Genomic DNA, 17,760 nt, shown 5'->3' with positions numbered 1-17,760 from the left:
ACAGTGTGTATAATATGCACATCTGCACTGATCTCAAGGATGCTCTTAAAACCGTGTCTGTGGAATCACGTCACATGGCTGATAAGAAGTGTAAAACCCACAGTTAACATAGGACAGATGAGATGAGATGAGACAGTAATCAGACAAACCACCAGCAGAGACATAATGCCTCTGACTCTACTGCTGCTCTTTCCCATGCTGAGCCCTGCACTGGCATGGCTTGTAAGTTCTAAATATTTTCATTTACCTTCAGTAAATTGTATTGTATGTAATATCTGGGTAAAATAACTCTTTTTCTATTTTCTTGCAGCCAGTGGAGGATTGGGAATCAGGAAATGTAACCACATCTGGTGGAGGACTGGAGTGTGTTTGCAGTGTGTTCCTGCCTGACAGCAGCTTCCCTGCCAACCGAGTGCAACACATGCAGCAAGTTACCACAGACCTGAGGCTGGAGGTGCAAATTCAGATAAACAAGGTCAGTATGAAACGCAGCATCCTCTCTGTTTTTTTTTTAACTATTAGAATAGATTTAGAAATCTATAATGACTTTAATAGTTCAATAATGCAACATAAACAGTTTGTCATTACTACTATCTGAGATTGAAATAGACATGACTTGTCGGGATTTCTTTTAGGCATTGATAATTCAATAATAATTCCTACTAACACAGAATATTGAACTATAAAATTGGGCAAATATCTGATGCTTAGAATTGTTACTAACAGACTTCCAGCAACCACGTCCATTTTTATGGACAAATTGAAGTCTAAGCAAATACTGTAAATACTGTACAATGTACACCATCCATCCTATCCATCACAGATGCTCCCGATGCACAACATTTGTGTACAAAGTCATTTATACTACTCATATTAATTCCAGCTTTATTTGCTCTTCCATGATCTCTTGTTTGAGGCTTTACTCTACAGCACAGAACCAACCAGAGCATAATCCTATATGTGTTACCTGTATGTATAATCCTTGTCCAGAGGATTTTTGTATGTAGTTGTATGTTCAAAGTTAACTGCCTGCACAAACTGTAGTAACTATGTGTTTCTGTTGGCTTATCTTATTAGTTTTTGTTGTCTTATTTGGGTGTCTGTATATTAAGTCAAGTTCCTTTTACGTCTTTCAGCTTGTCCACTATGAGGGCAAACTGGATATCTTCCTTGCAGAGCTGAAGGACCTGACTGTCAGAGTGGCCATGCTGGAGAGCAGTCCTGACAGTTACATCAAACTGGACTTTGAGCTGCTCAGGATTGAGCTCAGAGAGTTTGAGGCTTTGGTGTCTCAGCTCAAAGACTCCCTGAACTCCTCCTCACCCATGCTGGACGGCCTGTATACTGAGGTGAAAAGGCAAATTAAAGACTAAGCGTCACTATTCTGAGATTTTATCGGCTATGTGGTAACTATTGTGGTGTCCGTTTGTGCCAGATTCACAACATGACGATCATTGTAAACCAACTGGAGACGTTTGATAAAAACAACCTGGAGGTGATCCGCATTGAGTTTGCTAAGCTGCAGAGGAAATTAGAGGAGTGCCAGAAAGAGCAGGAGTGGATCAAGCCAGATATTGGTAAGTCCATTAATCAGTTCTCTGCAGCAGCTGGCCAGCAGGTTGCATGTGACGTAGAGGTAATTACGCTTTTTAATTCCTTTTCTTTTCAGGCAACTGCAATCACACAGGAATCGTGAGCGTCAGCAAGCCGACAGTCATCCAGCTGAATGCTCATTTGAACCCAGGTTACCAGTACGGCGGCTGGGGGAAAGACTCCAAACCTGTTCGCGGTCATGAGTCAGTGCACTGGTATGGAGCATACAGCAGGCCCTCTGTGTATGAATTCTACCTGTACTCTAATTATGACAAACTCATTCAGAGGTCCTCGTTCACACACCACGGTCTGCCACAAGGTTATGAAGGCACCGGTAATAATTATGTCGTTCATGGTAACACCATATATTACCAGGCTGCTAATCCATTCAGAATGTCCAAATTAAATCTGACCTCCTCTGTTTATAGTCACAGACAAATCACAAAGGCAAGTGAGAGATTCACCTACACCTATTCACCGAACCAGTACCTAGACTTTTCAGCTGATGAGAAAGGATTGTGGGTAATGTATGCCACAGAGGAGGCCATGGGTAAAATTGTGATTGCTAAGATAGATGAGAAATCATTTGGCATTGAGGATGAGTGGACCACAAGTGCGTTCAAACCTCTAGCAGGGAATGCTTTCATGGTGTGCGGAGTTATGTATGCCACCAGGCCGGGAGCTCTGAACACAGAGGAAATCTACTACTCTTATGACACTAAGACCAGGGAGGAGAAACACATGAGTATCCCCCTGCAGAAATTCCAGGAGAGGTTTGTCAACCTGCACTACAACCCCACTGATCAGAGGCTTTACATGTACAACGATGGCTACTATGTGTCTTATAATGTGAGGTTTAACAGAAAATGAATTGTCCTGTTCTTGATCTGCTGTATTGTGATTGATGCAAATGATCTTTCTTTACTGACTTTCTTTAACATTTGTGATCTATGTGTGCGATGCACAGAAACTACACTTTTTATTTCTGGAATAAAATCGAAACTGAGCATTTCAATGAGTCTCCTGTAGTCTTTAATTTCAAACATTTAAGAAAGAAAGTGTAAAGTAAAACTCTCCCTTTCTGCTTTTTGGGCATGGTTGCAGCATCTGATACATCTTGCCCCCCTCCCCTCCTACTCTCTTGCTCCGTGCTGGAGTTCCCTCCCCCCTCTGTAACCCAGCCCTCCCTTGGGGTAGGGACTACTCTCCTTTGTGCTGTGGTTGGAGCCTGGCTCCATCTGGTACTGAGCTCCAAGACCCAGCAGATTACGGTTTCTGTGCAGGGTGATCCCTCCATTCATGGTGGATGGGAGACATCAAAGAAATACAGTAATGCATAATAATTTTACAAACCGATTGTTTTTCTTGAGGGATTTTGTCAACAGTCAACAACAGAAGCTGAACAAAGCCCATTTTAGAAGTACAAGTCAGGGTTGAAAATGGCCTTCAGTCAGTGCACACAAAAACAGCACTGTCTCTTTAAACCGGCCAGCATCTGTCAGGATGAGAGGGGGGAAGTGAGCGCCTTGTGTGAAATGGTACCCTGAAGTGACATCATGCTCAGCCAATCGGCAGCCTCGCCTGAGCTCTCTCCTCCCTCTCCTGCTCCTGGGATGAGCTGTGTTGAGGCTGCTGAAGACATGAGCTTCTGCTGCTGATGCTGCTGCTGGGGCGGAGGGTCCAGGGCATGCTCGCTTCACATCAGGTGCAGTGTGTGTATCTGTATCATGTACGCCTGTTTTCTGTTGTATTTGTGCATTTATTTTGTACGGTGAATTGCTTATCCAGTGGCTACGGAAAGTGAATGGTGAGAGGATGATGGATGATAATGGAGGAGACTGAAGATGGCTTTGTGTGTTTCATAACACTCCTTAGATGATGTCGCCTCCATGACTGTAACCAGAATGGGGTGTGTATGTGTGTATATATGTGATGTTTTTGTGTTTCATTCTGCAGCTTAATTTAAGGGGCAAGGAACACTGTGTTTTTACATCAATGGTGGATTTTGTGACAGCTTTAGCCTCTGCTGCATGACTGCTCCTACATTTTGTTTCATGTGACAAAGAATTATTGCATAATAGTAAAGATTTTAAACATTCTTGTCAGCAGAGAATTTATTTGGAAATAATCCATTTCATGTGATTTGTGTAAGTGTGTGGGTGGATGCCTGAAACCACATCAGTGTGTCTACAGACCGGCATACACAAACACATGTTTTTTGTTGCATTTATTACTGGACTAATATACTGAAAGTGGGTCGTCAACACCTTCTCTGGTGTCATCTTTAGGTCTTAATCATCCTGTGGGGATAAATGACTATGTAATTATCCACAGACACGCGACAATGTGCTTCAGTGTTCTGAGTCATCTCTCTTTCGTCTTGGACGTCCGCTTTCTTTCCATTCATCAGAAATAGTAGGCACACACTTGTACTCACTTCCTGTACTGGTCTGGAGGTTAACTCTTTGTTTCCGCTGCCTCAGATGATCATGCTGTGCTGCAAAGACGTAAGCCGTGGAGTCACTGGGGGCACACGCACACTGAGCCCAGTGACAACAGACAGAGATGTATCCTGTTGTTGATCAGACCAGGGGGCAAAGGTGAGTCACAAGTTAAACACTTACAATCTTTGAGAGCCGAACGGCCGCTGTATGACTCACTTAGAAGAGCTTATGATTCAGTTTCTTTAAGGAAGCAGTGTGTATATAACTCAACTATCTGCCACGTGTTAATTAAGCTCAACTAAATCCGCAATACCTTTTTATGCAGCGCTCAGGCCCAGCTGGACCCTGACAGGTCCCGAACAAGGCAGCAATGGCAAAGAGAGATTACCTGGTGGAGGCGGCCAAGCAGATCCGCATGGCACTGGACAGCGAGGTCAATGAAGACTATGAGGCAGCTTTCAGTTACTATAAGAATGGTGTGGACTTACTGCTGAATGGGGTTCAGTGTAAGTGGACAGCATTCATTTTTTTCCCCCATACGTTTTTATGACTGTGTAACAGTGAATGAGGAATTGGAAGAGGTGTGTTTGCACAAGACATGTGATGGGAACATGGGGACAAGAATAAAAACAGGAAGTCAAAAAACAAAGGTTAAACACAGATTTCTTTGCTGGCCTGCGCCTCACAGTGTCAATAGCCAACTAGCTGTGTGTTACTGGTTTACATCCCAGATAAAAGGCCAAGAGGTTAAGTCAGGACTGGGCTTTGTCTGTTAGATCTATTCTGTTCACACAGCTGGTGCTTGACAGAGTGTATCTGTCTAACAGTGGACCCTAACAAAGATCGCCGGGAGGCTGTGAAGAGGAAGACGACCCAGTATCTGAAGAGAGCTGAAGAAATCTTCATCACACATCTGCAGGATAACCTAGGGAAGGGGAGCTCTCACTTAGGGGTAAGACCATCACCCTGAGCGATCATTTTACAAGAAGATGATTTTATTGACTGCCTTAAAAGATTTGCTTTAAATGTGTGGCGTGAATAATTTCATGGGATTAAAGCATTCTCCACAGAATAGTGCAATAAAATGTCAGCGTCCCTAGCTTGCACTCTGTTGAAGAACACAAAAGGCCACCTCCTGTGTTGCTTCTCACATTAGGTGTTCGTACGTTAGATGTAAGGCTGTCTGGAGCCTTATTCATCTCAAATATTGTGAAACGAAATGCAGTTCTTGGTTGTAATGTGCTTTATTGTCCCAAAGCTAATATCTTCTGTCGCTTTCATCACCAGGGTTACAGCAGTCTGAGATTCCGTCCAATCAGACACTTGAGTTCACCCGTGGAGGATCTGGAGATGTGTAAGGTGGTTGGAGTGACTGATAAGGTAAGACAGAACTTTTATTGTACTCTAACACCTCCTACCTCCGTGTTTCAGAATCAGTGATGGTTTTGCGTATTAACACTCCTTGTTGAAACGATGAAACTAGACATGATCAGCACTAACCACAAAATCACACTGTAGTAATTTATCTGCTTTGCAATGGTAGCCTAAAAATATTATGATATGTACACTTTTTTTTTTTTTTTTTTAACCCAAAGGTCCTGATTGTCCAGAGTATGGTCAATAAGGAGACATTTGTCGTAAAGGTGAGTATTCAGTCTTCCTCCAGGGCCACCGCAGAGAAGAAAATAAGAACTCCAGACTACAAAATTATTGCACATTTAAATTAAACACAGCTCCATTGGCAGAGACCTATCCACTCATAGTGGAGATGTTTTGGGGGTTGTGTCATCTGGCAGCAATCCAGTCTTTTTGAATTCTGTGGCAGGCCAGTCGATGGGAGCTCTCTCCATCCTGTCTCCCTGAGTATCATCCAGCATTGATCTGCCTGAGAGCTCTCACCCTTTTAGTCAGTGCAACTGCACCTCAAATTTCAGTCACCAGAGAGACGTGGTAACAGAAAGACACTAATCTCTTACAGGGGCAATCCAAGCAGCATTGAGCCCATACTGATACACTTCTTTCCTACATTGATGCATATATCTTCCCCTTTCTAAAAGTAGTACATATTTCCCTTTCTGAAAAAAAAATCAGTCATTACATGGATGTGTTCTTCTGCAGAGTCTGGTCAAGTCAAGCTGGGAGAGCAGGGACCAGCCAACCATTATTCCTCAGGGGGTGCCATACATGGTTAAGTTGCTAAGATATTACGTCAGCGAGGATGCTGTGTACCTACATCTTGAGCATGTCAAAGGTGAGCTGTTAACAGCTGCTGTGCTCTCACAGCTGCAGAGACCATATAAGGTGACCTATGAGGTCCTTTTTTCATGACAAGCATTTAACCAAATGTGTATCACGACATTGTAGAAGTAGCAATAATTCCTGTTCCTGGTCTTGTTTTACTACTCCTATCATCCCAGGTGGGAGGCTCTTCTCCAGGCTGCACAAGCTGAGGAATGAGAAAGCCAAGGAACACCCAGAAGGCTTCAGCTCTGGCCAGCGCAGCATCAAGCTGAAGACCAGCTACACCTCTCCCACAATCAGCACAGACTACCAGCACATCAACAGAGGAAGCACAGGGGTGATTCCTGAGAAATTAACTGATGAGAGCCCAGATACGGACTTCCTCACTTCATGGGATGAGACTCAGCAGCGTCTGGAGAGCTGCGGGACTCACTCCTACATCGAGGAGACAGGTTGTCTGCAGAACACACGCTCGGCAGCATCATTTTATACCAAGCTTGATCGTCTAAGTCTATATTCTGGCCAGTCGAGGACACAGGTCAACACCCGCATCCATCCACCAGCTCCTAGTTTGTGTTTCCTCTCCAGTGAAACTCAGGAAAAGCCTGCTCTTCCTCTTTCTTGCACTCGTGTCAGTCAAGCTCTTGATGTCATGTCAGAAATCCATAAAAAGCAAGCTGGAATGGGACTAATAGAGTGTAGCTCAGAGTTTGAAGTGGCTTGGAAAGCTGCAGATCCAGCACATAACTGTGAGAAAACGAACCCCTATGCAGTGACTGACAGTGTTGTTCATAGCACGCTCGGACAAACTGCACCTCATACAAATCAGACCTCATTTCTGAACGATGGACCGCCAAACAGTGAAAATAATGGTTTGAGTTCTTCCCCTGCCATTTTGCATCTTCCTCTCCATTGCCAAACCCAGATCCGTGGCAGGGCACCATGGGATACCAATGGCCCCAGTCAAGGATCTGTTTTAAGTGGTAACTCTGCAGACACAGTTACAGACTCAAAGCAAGACAGCAGCAGCCCCACCATAGAGGAAAGAAATGGTATGGTTGTCATCAGGAGCACAGACAGAGCTGTATTCTCTGACCACACAGACACAAAAATGACCTCAGACAGCTCCTGGCCTTCTTTGTCAGGGGTCCCCCTGTCCCTCTCAGGGGTGAAATACAAAGGGGAAACATGTTCTAGTGAGGCAAGAGAGGGAGTAGAGGAAGCCTACAAATTGCTGAGTCCTAGGGAGAAGGTAGCACCTGGAAAAGTGGGCTGGCTCTCTTCTGTCCCTCCTGGAGCCCCATCCTACAGGAGGGGAGAGGATAAGGATGCTTTCTTTAAAGCAGAAGAATCAGAGGGGCAGGGAGAAGACCAGATCATTGAGGTGGATGGCTGGTGCCACCTGCCTCGGTTCCCTGTCAAGTCCTCCAGGCCTACAGATAAGGCCATGCAGACATGCTGGGGGCTTCCTGAGGCAGAGGTGTGCGTCTGGGGGGCACAGATCCTGTTGGCCCTGGAGAGTCTGCATCAGCAAGGCATCCTGTGTCGGGATCTCAACCCTAGGAATGTTCTGCTCACCAGCAACGGTGAGTCCATCAAATAACTATAAGACAGCATTAGAAAAAGTGCAAAACTTTTGATTTTTTATCAAAAAGCAATGTTTTCGCAGGAAAGGTGTGTCTGACATTTTTCGGCCAGTGGAGTGAGGTTCAGTCAGAGATAAGCTCCAAAGCCATGGAGCAGATGTACTGTGCTCCAGGTAAGACTGTGCATTACTGTAAGCTCACATCAGTGGTTGTTCCTTAGTGTAACCTGCCACCTAGTGGCAAGATGCAGTTTGTCCACTTCATTCAGAGTAAGAGGTCAAGTGCTGCACATTGCATTGGAATACAAAGACATACTGTAATAACAAACACATTGTCAAGAAATGTGCATGAATACAACTAAACTCAGCTTTTTGTTTGTTGACAGAAATCGGTGGGGTGTCCAGGGTTACAGAGGCTTGTGATTGGTGGTGTCTTGGGGCCTTGCTGTTTGAACTTCTAACAGGAATGGTAAGTAAAAAGCTCTACAAGCATGCTCAACCTTGCAGAGCAGCTATTCCTGCAAACTGTAATGTTGGGTTACGGCTTCTCACGCACTGTATTCGCTGTGCCTCCAGCCACTGTGGCAGCTCCACCCAGCAGGAATCCACTCTCACACTCAACTGCTCATCCCCGACCACCTGAGCGCTGCAGCTGCATCTCTGCTCACGGAGGTCAGGTTTAAGGCCTCAAACACCCACAAGGAAAACAAATACACACACACTGAATGATTTAATGTTATCTTACAGTATCTCCACTCTCCACTATGCTGCTCCACAGTTGCTTCAGTTCGACGCCGGCTATCGCTTGGGTTCTGGAGGTGGAGGTGTGAGTGACATCAAGTGCCATCCCTTCTTCAGTAGCATCTCCTGGAAAGCTCTGAGCTGCTAGCAGGTGTGGTCGCTGCACCTCTGATTCCTCTGTACTCGTCAGGAAGGGAAAATGAACACTCTCTTCTAATCCAAGCATCCTTGTGTGGCCAAATTGGATGCAGCACCAGATCTTGCTTTCCTTTGCATTTTGTGCTTCCCAAAGAAAAATGACACAATAAAAATTGAAACATGAAAAAAACTGGTCAACAATGGATAAATGGATTTATTATTTTAACTTCTGAGACTCTAGCATCCTGTTGTGTGAATGTAACGTACCCCTGATGCAATTTTGATAGATACAGTACATTTATAGTACTTTATACATATATATATATATATATATATATACATATACATATACATATATATATATATATATATATACATATACATATACATATATATATATATATATATATATATACACATAGATATGCATGAAAACTGATGCCATTCAACCATAAATTCTGACTAAGTTTTTGGACTGCCTGCCATCATTGTGGAAAAAGTGAGGATATTGGGCAATAAATTGTTACCTCGTCTTTGTATATCCCTGAAATTTTCACTGTTAAAGCCTGTCATTATTGATAATTATGCTATATATGGTCCTAAAGAGGACTGAGACATGAAGGCCATTTGAATTGCAGAAGATGAAGGGTTAACACTTACACATACAAATTTACTCACAACTATGGACAACCGGCAATGAGCACATCTGTCCAAAAGCTAATCAAAGAAACCTGCATAAGAGAAATCAGAATCAATTTTGTGGTGATATATTCTGTATCTTGTAAGAGGATGAACCACCCTTTAAACAATGTATGCCCTGCTTATTGTAAATTTTACTACCCAGTGTCAATGTTAGCACAAAAAAAAAATCCAAGACAAAAACCTACGGTTGAGTAATGCAGCTTTTATTGTTTAAAACTTTCATTTTCTTAAATAGTCTTTCTTACACAGCATAAAGAGATTTTTCCTCATTTGTGTGAAACAGATGGTATAAATTCTCAAGAGGATTTCTTCACTTTGGACATTTTACAACATAGTGTTTCTTGGTTTCTAGTCCAAAACGTGCTCATTGTTCTTCTCTCAACCAAAATAATGAAATGATACTATGCAGTTTTATCTATATTTGTCATTCATCTCACAACAGGGTGAAATTAATTTTTTTTAGTTGTATGTAGAAAATGACATATGGCGCACAAGTTATAGAATATCCTTTTTTTTTGATCTAGAGACCAGCACCACAGAAGCCCCAGAAACCCCCTGAAACTTATCCACAACAGCACCAAACCTTTTATCACTGCCAGTCTTACGAATGTCCATTGCACAACCCAACTGTCAAGTTAACCAATACAACAATACATCAACTGCAGTTAACGGTAATGTTCATCAGGTGAGTACAGCCACTGTTTGTGTAGGGTGATTTGTCTGGTTGGGCCTGGAGTTCACAAGGGTTCACATGTCGAGGAGCAGCACCCTGGGGTCCTCCACCACTGACTTGATCTTGCGCAGGAAAGTGACGGCCTCTCTTCCATCAATCAGACGATGATCGTACGTCAGGGCAACGTACATCATGGGACGGATCTCCACCTAAACACAGGAAAATCACTCAGACCACATCCTCATACACCAAGCGGTGAAAGAGACGATGAAGGCATAATTAAGCTGATTGAACTGATAGATTTGATATGCATCTAGTGAATTACTGAATCGACAATAAATTAATCAGCAACTATCTTGATAATTGATCGTTTTTCTCATTTTACCAGCAATGGTAAAAATTCACTAGTTCTCCCTCCTCTATTGTGATGATTTACTGCTTTTCTGTTTCATATCACTGCAGATGGAATATCTTTGGCTTTTGGGCTGATGATCAGACTAAACAAGCAAGATGTCATTTTATGCTCTGAGAAATCATGTTGGGAATTTTTTAACATTTGACATTTTCTACAATAAATGATTAATCAAAACCATAACTGGCAGATTAATGGATAACGAATGTAAAGTTGCAGCCCCAATCTATTGTTAACATCTCTGTAAGCCTTATTATCCTGCATCAGTGAGATTATACAATGTATAGTTGACACTGGTCAGTGAGAAAGTCGCAGGCTAAGCATAAGACTCCTTAATGTGTTCAGCTAGCTTCAGTCAGAATAAGTAGGTCAGAATTATTAGTGAGAATGTGTCTGACTTTCACTGGGTGTGGTTTATGAATGACATATGAGTCACTGCATGTAAGACTATAAAAACTCACAGCAGTGAAATTTGACTTTATCTGAGAAAGACGGCTGTAATATCAATGATATTACAGCAAACCAAGCCCATTTTAACAAAACAGCAAATTTATCAACCGAATCAATCTACTGAAGTTATTTAGTTCATTCAATTAATTTCTACCATTCATTTTGCATATGTGACTATTCTACTGCTATATGCATTTTCTGTTTTTGTACACCATTATGTATTTGCGTGTTTAACACTGAGGAAACGCACCTTGCCACCAACTGCAACAGGCCTGTCAAAGATGCCATGCATGCCTAAAATAGCAGACTGTGGCGGGTTGATAATCGGTGTGCCGAACATGGACCCAAACACGCCACCGTTGCTGATGGTGAAGGTTCCTCCATCCATGTCCTCAACAGCCAGCTCATTCTTACGGGCCTACAAACACACATCCACAATTACTACAAATCACGTAATAAGGAAAAAACAAGATAAGAACATCTGGCAAAAAGTGAACAAAAAAAAAAAAAAGAATAACTATGACAAACCAAGAATGTTAAATAATATGTTATATAAATCATCACCTTTTCTCCCAACAGATTGATGGCTTTCTCAATGTCTGCGAAATTCATTCCCTCTACGTTTCGGATTACAGGAACCACCAGACCCTGAGAGAGAAGTCACATGACTGAATTTTCTGCCCTTCACATTAGAGACAAGTGGGCTATCAAGCACTTACACTCAGTGTTACAATATAATCCACTTGTCTTACCTTTGGCGTGGCCACAGCCACACTGATGTCGACGTAGTCCCTGTACACAATCTCTTTGGTTGTGTCATCGATTACTGACAACAGAAAAAGAGCATTAATACTGTGCACACAAAAATACATACAGATTAAAACTGTTAATCATCATCTAATTTCCAACCATGATTAATTTCCTTTTCTCATGTGCCATTTCTGTTACATGCAAGTTAAAAGGAACGTGAAACCAACGAGATACTTTTAGATTTTTAAAAGCCAGCAATACAGACCACCTCTGCTTCATTGTGGTATCTCTAAATAGGTCAGGGTGGTATAAAGGCAGTAAATAAGTTAGTGTTGGTTTTGAGGTTTGGCAGTGAAAGATACTGAAACTTAAATCTTGTTCTTCACCACACACACTTGCAGTGACTTGATACTGAATGTGCAAAGACACAGTCAAACAGATACCACAAAGCGAGGTCTTTTAACCCATACCAGCATTGACAGCAGGCTGGTCGGACAACGCGTAGGCAGCAGCCTTCACAAATGCAGACATGAAGCCCAACTTGATGTTATGCTTTTTCAGGAAGGCATCTTTGTAAGCTTTCCTCATCTCTGAGATGTTGCTGCAGGGAAATAGAAAAAAAAATGCACAGATAAACTAACAATTTAGTATTAAGGTATAGGCAAAGTTTAAGCCTATGGGATAATAAACCTACTAGGAAACTAGGATTCTAAGAGGAAAAAACTGGACAGATTTGGGGATTTGAACACACATTCATGCAAAACATGGAAATATAGTGGTATAGTGGTTGTTATTTAACATTAACCCTTTGTTGTTGTTTTTTAATTTAATTCTATATTTCAGCTGAGAGGTTGCCTATCATAGCTGTGGCTCTCATTCAATAACCTTCTGCAGGTTTAATGGTTCGTTGCTATATGTGCAACAAACAGTGCACAATCCACGGCTCGTGCTAAGAAGGTACACATAACTCTAAGTTATGTGTACCTTATTAGCTCTAAAATACTAGACTCATTACTAAGATATACCAAAATTGTAACCATGTTATGAAAGATGGATGTTATAAAATCTGACAAAAGCATGAATGCTTTTTGATGGCTATAAAAGAATGCTTTTGCAGATCATGGTGAATTAAAGCTATTGAAATTGGCCTGCTAATTGTTTCACCATTGCTCATTTTTCTCTTGTATCTCTCTTTTTAATTGTTTGTTTTCCTGTCTCTAACCCTGTTGAAGCTCTAGGATTTCTCCGCTAACATAATTAGCCCCTCCCAAGACACAGACTCTCCGAGAAAGGAGAGAAGAAGCGATAAAAATCTTCACTTTCTAGAGCCTGTAAATCTTATTGGGCTGTCATAAAAGCCCATATCGGTTGAGGCAGCTCTTTCACTCAGAGCGCAGGTCTCTGCGGGCCCCTGCAGATGCTCCGGCCTCCTGCTCTGACTAGCTCCTTCGGCTCCAGATGAGCCCTAGCCTGGGAAGTCTTCCTCCAGACCGTCAATGTCAATCCAATTAGGATACATAGAAAACCCTGAATAGCCGAAAGCTGACACCACACATTTGCGGGGAAAAGAAATCCTCAAAGTGTCCTCTTCAGCACAGGGGGCAAGTGCAGACAATAACATTTCCTTGTAAATTAATAAAACCTGTTTTAACAATTCTTATCTTCGTTTTAGATGGCATTACGACCAAATATTTACATTCCAGTGTTTAAGAGGATATTAGGTTTCAAAAAGCTTTTCCTATTGGGCAGATTCCAATCTATAACCATTTGTGCAAGTGTTGTTTTGGCTTTTAACGCAGATATGTATACAGTGTGTATACTGTATATGTACTGTGCTGGTATTGTATGAGAATGCAAACTAACAAACATGTTTGGTCAGATTTGGTCTCCTACACTCTAAAAAGTCTGAGCGCTTAATAATATAGGTCAACCAATTTAGAATTTCCTACCTCATGTCGACCTCATTAAAAGTAGTCAACATAGCGCAGGTGTTTTGGGCTTCCTTCAGTCTCTGGGCAATTCTTAGTCTCATGCGATTCATCTTAACCTAAAATCATAGAAACGATACAGAAAATTCAGTCAACAGCTACCAGCTCTTACTCTACTAAATTATTAAACAAATAAAAAAGTCGTCAGGACACCAAAAATATTTTTAGGTGTTCTGGGGATTTTTACACTTTACCCTGCTCTCTGTCCTGGCTCCTTTAGCTCCACCCTCTGCTTGGGCCACTGGTGCAGCTGGAGCAGCTGTGGGCTTGATGGCTGAAACTACACAAAAAACATAAAGACGCAGTTAATATCTCTAGACATCAGTTTAGTGGAACTGGTAAAGGCCACTCTCTACAGAAAGCCAAACAATGATTAATCATGTAAGCTCGAGGTCAAGAGCACAGATGTCAAGCAAAACAGTTCTCACATGACACACGCCGTCTGTCTGATGACAACTAACCTGGTTTGGTGTCCATAGCATGTGCTGGCACAGGTGGCACAGGGGGCATAGTGGTGGGAATGGGGCCCACAGCTGAGGGGGGAGGAGGGGGAGGAGGGGCAGCAGAAGGTGGTGGAGGGGCCTCAGCGGCCGGGGCCTCAGCTTTTGGAGGTTCTGCAGCTTTAGGAGCACCGGCTGAAGACACAGAAGTAAACGGTTACAACAATTCAGGCTTAAAAGTGTCATCTTAATGACACTATTTGATGTTAACCTTGTCACATTGTCAGTAAAACTCCAGTATTACAGACCTCCTTTTCTAAGCTTGAAGAGAGGAGTTCCTCCCTCGACCTTGCCTCCATCTGGGATCAAAAGCTCCTCAATCACTCCAGCAGCAGGAGAGGGAACCTGCACTGATGTCTAATGGCAGGGAAAAGAAAATGAATGCATACATTTATTTTAGTGTAAACAAAACTAACTTTTTGTTACAGTTTTATATGCAATTATTGACAAAGTAAAGACTAACACAGCTAATTCTTTCATTCACGTTGTCCAACGTACATTGAGGGATTTCACTTTAGAAGGCAAAGCCCAACAATGACCTCCAATCACAAACACAGTTTCTTTATATCATTTATTTAGTTTTACCTTATCTGTCTCAATTTCGCACACCACCTCATCTTCCGAGACACTGTCTCCAACAGCTGTAAACAGAAAATTTTGTTTTAGTATCTCAGTACAATATGACAACTTTCTGTTGAGGTTGGTTTTGTTGTGACCAGTGTCTGCATCAGAAGCAACTAATGTTTGTTTATTAATAAAAATTGAGTTACCTTTTTCCCACCTTACGTCCCCTTCTGTGACAGATTCTGCAAATGCAGGGGTCTTGACTGTGACAACTTCATCTCCTGAAGAACAAAGACAGGTCAAAGGAAATGTATTCCTCCACACATCAGCTGTTGTGCATAATATTCAGATAAATGTAAGAATAAAAGGCATAAAGGGCAAAACATACGGTAGGCTACAGACGTCCTGAAGTACTGGATTTGGAAGATGCTGGACCGGGGATCAGATTTTCTGAAGATAACAGAAGAATTTAAATCAAACTATAAACAGAAATTCAAAAAGGTTATCGCATCAATTATACTAAAAATGACTGGTTTTACATTTGACTTGTATTTGTGGAATGACACACACTATTTCTGTTCAATCATTTAAATAAGAGGCAATTACTGGTTGTTAGATAGAGATACAGATAACTGGAAAACACATTTATGATAGTGTATGGGTGGCAAGGTTACACCACTTTGTCAGCTGGGGCAACAAGTCAGGTACAAAAGACTGTCCAAAAAAAAAAAAAAAAACTAATTCATAATATCTGAAGTGTGAATGGTGTGCTTGAATTTTGACCATAAAGTTTCCTGTCTCTAAAATAATAATAGTAACGATGTTTGGAAGTGTGTACTTACACAGTGTTGTTGAAAGTGATAGAGTGGCTAGCTGATAGAGCTGGTAGAGGAAGGACAAGAGAAGACTGTAAATAACTAAATCAGAATGATAAATAAATAAATGATTGAACAGTAAGCACACACACCTGCCGTGGCCCGACGAGCTAACACATTATTTCCCTGTGAAAAGATAGAGTCAGGTATTACAAAGCATCAGTGCTGTCGGTCAAAGGTCACTTCTACGCGCTATACAATGACCTTTGACATGATCAATAAAATTATCTGGCAAACAGGTTGCTTGTGTGGTTTTGCATGAAAACTAAACCAACAAATGTAAAACATGTATATTCATGCAGCTAATTTAACAGCTGCATTAAAGCTTCTAATCTTACTGACACTTTGAAACTAAGACTTTACTAACATTTGACTTTGCTGACTTAGCTTTATAAGCAACTACAGAAAATTACAATCTAAATGGAAAAAAAAACAAACTTAGTACTTCCATTAAGTTAGCTAAACCGGGTGTCGGTTCTCTCATAAACCACAAAATGACCTCAGCATGACAGCTAGAAGCAGCTAGCTAACCTACCCATACATTTAGCTCAGTATGGCTAATATGTTCTTGCTAGCTACCTAAATATTAATGGATAAGTTTGCGATAACTTAAATGAACATGAACCGGGGGTGTTTCTGCTTACATTAAACATCTTAAACATTCGTGTCAAAACGTGAGACCAACCCATCACATCTGGCATTGCTTTTAACTTTAATACAGCCTGCAGCAAAGACTTGTGAAGGGAAGTGTCATACTGTCCTTGGCTCACAATGTTACGGCCTGTCCGCGGCCTACAGCAGCGAGCTGGCTAACGCTAATGCTAGCTCTGACTGAGATGAGCCCGAGCCGCCGCAGCGACAGCAAGGAGTCGGCCAAACGTTTGATCTGCTTGTTGCCTACCTGGCGGATGGCAGAGAGGGAACGGCCGAAATTCCTGGTGAGACACCGGGAATGGGATAACATGGTGGCTGTGTGACAGCAGCCTGTCAGCGGAAGGGAAACTCCGGTCACACCGACAAGCTAGGCACGAGCAAGTACCAAGGAAGTACTGTGGGACAAACCAAGTGCACCGATTGGAAAGGGGTGGGGCGGGGGGAGACATCACCGTGGTGTGATCCCCTCTGACCCCCTCTATCCTCCGCACTACTGTGAGTACTGACCACTGAGAATCTACAGATAACATTCAGCCACCTTTACAAATACAGTAGCTTACAGGTAACAACATAAACACATAGAGTAGAATAGAATAGAATGAAATAGAATGCCTGCATATAACTATATAAAACATAGGATAGAATAAAATAGAATAAAATAGAAATGAATAGAATAGAGGTAGGATAATGCCTGCATATAACTACATAAAAACATAGAATGGAATAGAATAGAATAGAATAGAATAGAATAGACTTTGAGGACAACTTTTTCAATTGACAAAGCTAATCTTTGAGTAGGCTATTACCTTCGATTATGCTGTAAAGTGTAGCTACAGATAATTATTTATTTTATTTTATTTTATTTACTTTTTTATTCATTATTCAACTTTTATGTTTTATTTTATATTTTTAATATATATTTTCAAATTATTAATTCGACTTATTTTCAAGTTGTTTTTCACTCCTTTCTTCTTTTGTGTTTTGGCGTGTTTTATGTCTGTTTGACTACTGAGCAACCTCTGGGAGCAAAGGAAGTATGGATTGAAGAGGAGCAATAGATAATGTTATATGCTGACCGAGTTGTTGTTTCCCAGTTCTAGACTAATATTAGCGCAGAATTACTGGGCCATGAATATTAATGCATATTTACAGATTGCCAGAAGCATCATTATTTCTTGTAATTCCGTCAGTGGGTTTCAAATCTATCCGTTATGAAACCACTGTGAGTAAGTGATCAAACCAGCACCTTACGAATACTTTCCTCCTGACATTATATTGGTGATAATCCTGTTACCATCTCGTTGCTTTCACATGGCCACGCCCCAACTCTGTTTGAAACACCGACTCTCCTGCACTCTGACTGTCCAACTCAGTGTGCGCAGGCCATCCGCTCGGAAGCACGTCCCAGCGCAACAGGTAAGGTCCCATCATCAGCATCATCATCATCGTC

The 17,760-nt window shown here is 41.8% G+C and overlaps 3 protein-coding genes across 6 annotated transcripts; 2 read left to right on the top strand and 1 right to left on the bottom strand.

The window, feature by feature from the left end:
* The first annotated feature begins 165 nt into the window (after nt 1-165).
* LOC130180600 (olfactomedin-4-like) lies at nt 166-2,463 on the top strand. Its single transcript, XM_056394233.1, has 5 exons — nt 166-222; nt 311-475; nt 1,137-1,349; nt 1,436-1,577; nt 1,670-2,463. Exons 1-5 carry the CDS (start codon nt 166-168, stop codon nt 2,461-2,463), a joined length of 1,371 nt encoding a protein of 456 aa, XP_056250208.1.
* A 716-nt stretch (nt 2,464-3,179) lies between these two features.
* On the top strand, nt 3,180-8,935 carry rps6kl1 (ribosomal protein S6 kinase-like 1). Of its 4 annotated transcripts, none has more exons than XM_056393813.1 (12): nt 3,180-3,298; nt 4,077-4,193; nt 4,363-4,543; nt 4,865-4,989; nt 5,325-5,417; nt 5,633-5,680; nt 6,156-6,288; nt 6,455-7,864; nt 7,948-8,037; nt 8,250-8,332; nt 8,440-8,535; nt 8,642-8,935. In XM_056393813.1, exons 3-12 carry the CDS (start codon nt 4,408-4,410, stop codon nt 8,750-8,752), a joined length of 2,325 nt encoding a protein of 774 aa, XP_056249788.1. In that variant the 5' UTR covers nt 3,180-3,298; nt 4,077-4,193; nt 4,363-4,407; the 3' UTR covers nt 8,753-8,935. The 4 variants fall into 4 exon arrangements, with proteins under 4 accessions (XP_056249788.1, XP_056249790.1, XP_056249789.1 ...); XM_056393815.1 differs by having other exon boundaries at nt 3,246-3,305; XM_056393814.1 differs by lacking the exon at nt 3,180-3,298 and adding an exon at nt 3,356-3,502.
* Nucleotides 8,936-9,626: 691 nt separating this feature from the next.
* Nucleotides 9,627-16,711, bottom strand: dlst (dihydrolipoamide S-succinyltransferase). The gene is made up of 15 exons (XM_056393817.1): nt 16,558-16,711; nt 15,749-15,782; nt 15,624-15,663; nt 15,170-15,231; nt 14,988-15,062; nt 14,803-14,858; nt 14,466-14,574; nt 14,179-14,352; nt 13,912-13,997; nt 13,679-13,776; nt 12,200-12,330; nt 11,732-11,805; nt 11,544-11,627; nt 11,230-11,397; nt 9,627-10,326 (listed from the first exon to the last, which is right to left on the bottom strand). The coding sequence occupies exons 1-15, from the start codon at nt 16,618-16,620 to the stop codon at nt 10,192-10,194; spliced, it is 1,389 nt and encodes a 462-aa protein (XP_056249792.1). The 5' UTR covers nt 16,621-16,711; the 3' UTR covers nt 9,627-10,191.
* Between the last annotated feature and the right edge of the window lie 1,049 nt (nt 16,712-17,760).

The sequence above is a fragment of the Seriola aureovittata genome, chromosome 13 (genome assembly GCF_021018895.1).
Source record: "Seriola aureovittata isolate HTS-2021-v1 ecotype China chromosome 13, ASM2101889v1, whole genome shotgun sequence".
Lineage (NCBI taxonomy): Eukaryota > Metazoa > Chordata > Actinopteri > Carangiformes > Carangidae > Seriola > Seriola aureovittata.
The sequence above is the reverse complement of the archived record's forward strand: the minus strand, read 5'-3'. Positions and strand labels throughout refer to the sequence as shown.

Bases quoted from the DNA above. Each gene is read 5' to 3' on its own strand.
- LOC130180600 (XM_056394233.1), top strand. From the start codon at position 166: ATGCCTCTGACTCTACTGCTGCTCTTTCCCATGCTGAGCCCTGCACTG. The intron at 223-310 runs GTAAGTTCTAAA...ATTTTCTTGCAG, and splicing joins GCCCTGCACTGGCATGGCTT to CCAGTGGAGGATTGGGAATC. The intron at 1,350-1,435 runs GTGAAAAGGCAA...CGTTTGTGCCAG, and splicing joins TGGACGGCCTGTATACTGAG to ATTCACAACATGACGATCAT.
- rps6kl1 (XM_056393813.1), top strand. From the start codon at position 4,408: ATGGCAAAGAGAGATTACCTGGTGGAGGCGGCCAAGCAGATCCGCATG. The intron at 5,418-5,632 runs GTAAGACAGAAC...TTTAACCCAAAG, and splicing joins TGGTTGGAGTGACTGATAAG to GTCCTGATTGTCCAGAGTAT. The intron at 8,038-8,249 runs GTAAGACTGTGC...GTTTGTTGACAG, and splicing joins GCAGATGTACTGTGCTCCAG to AAATCGGTGGGGTGTCCAGG.
- dlst (XM_056393817.1), bottom strand. From the start codon at position 16,620: ATGTTATCCCATTCCCGGTGTCTCACCAGGAATTTCGGCCGTTCCCTC. The intron at 13,998-14,178 runs GTTAGTTGTCAT...TTTTTTGTGTAG, and splicing joins TGCTATGGACACCAAACCAG to TTTCAGCCATCAAGCCCACA. The intron at 13,777-13,911 runs GTAAAGTGTAAA...CTATGATTTTAG, and splicing joins GAGCCAGGACAGAGAGCAGG to GTTAAGATGAATCGCATGAG.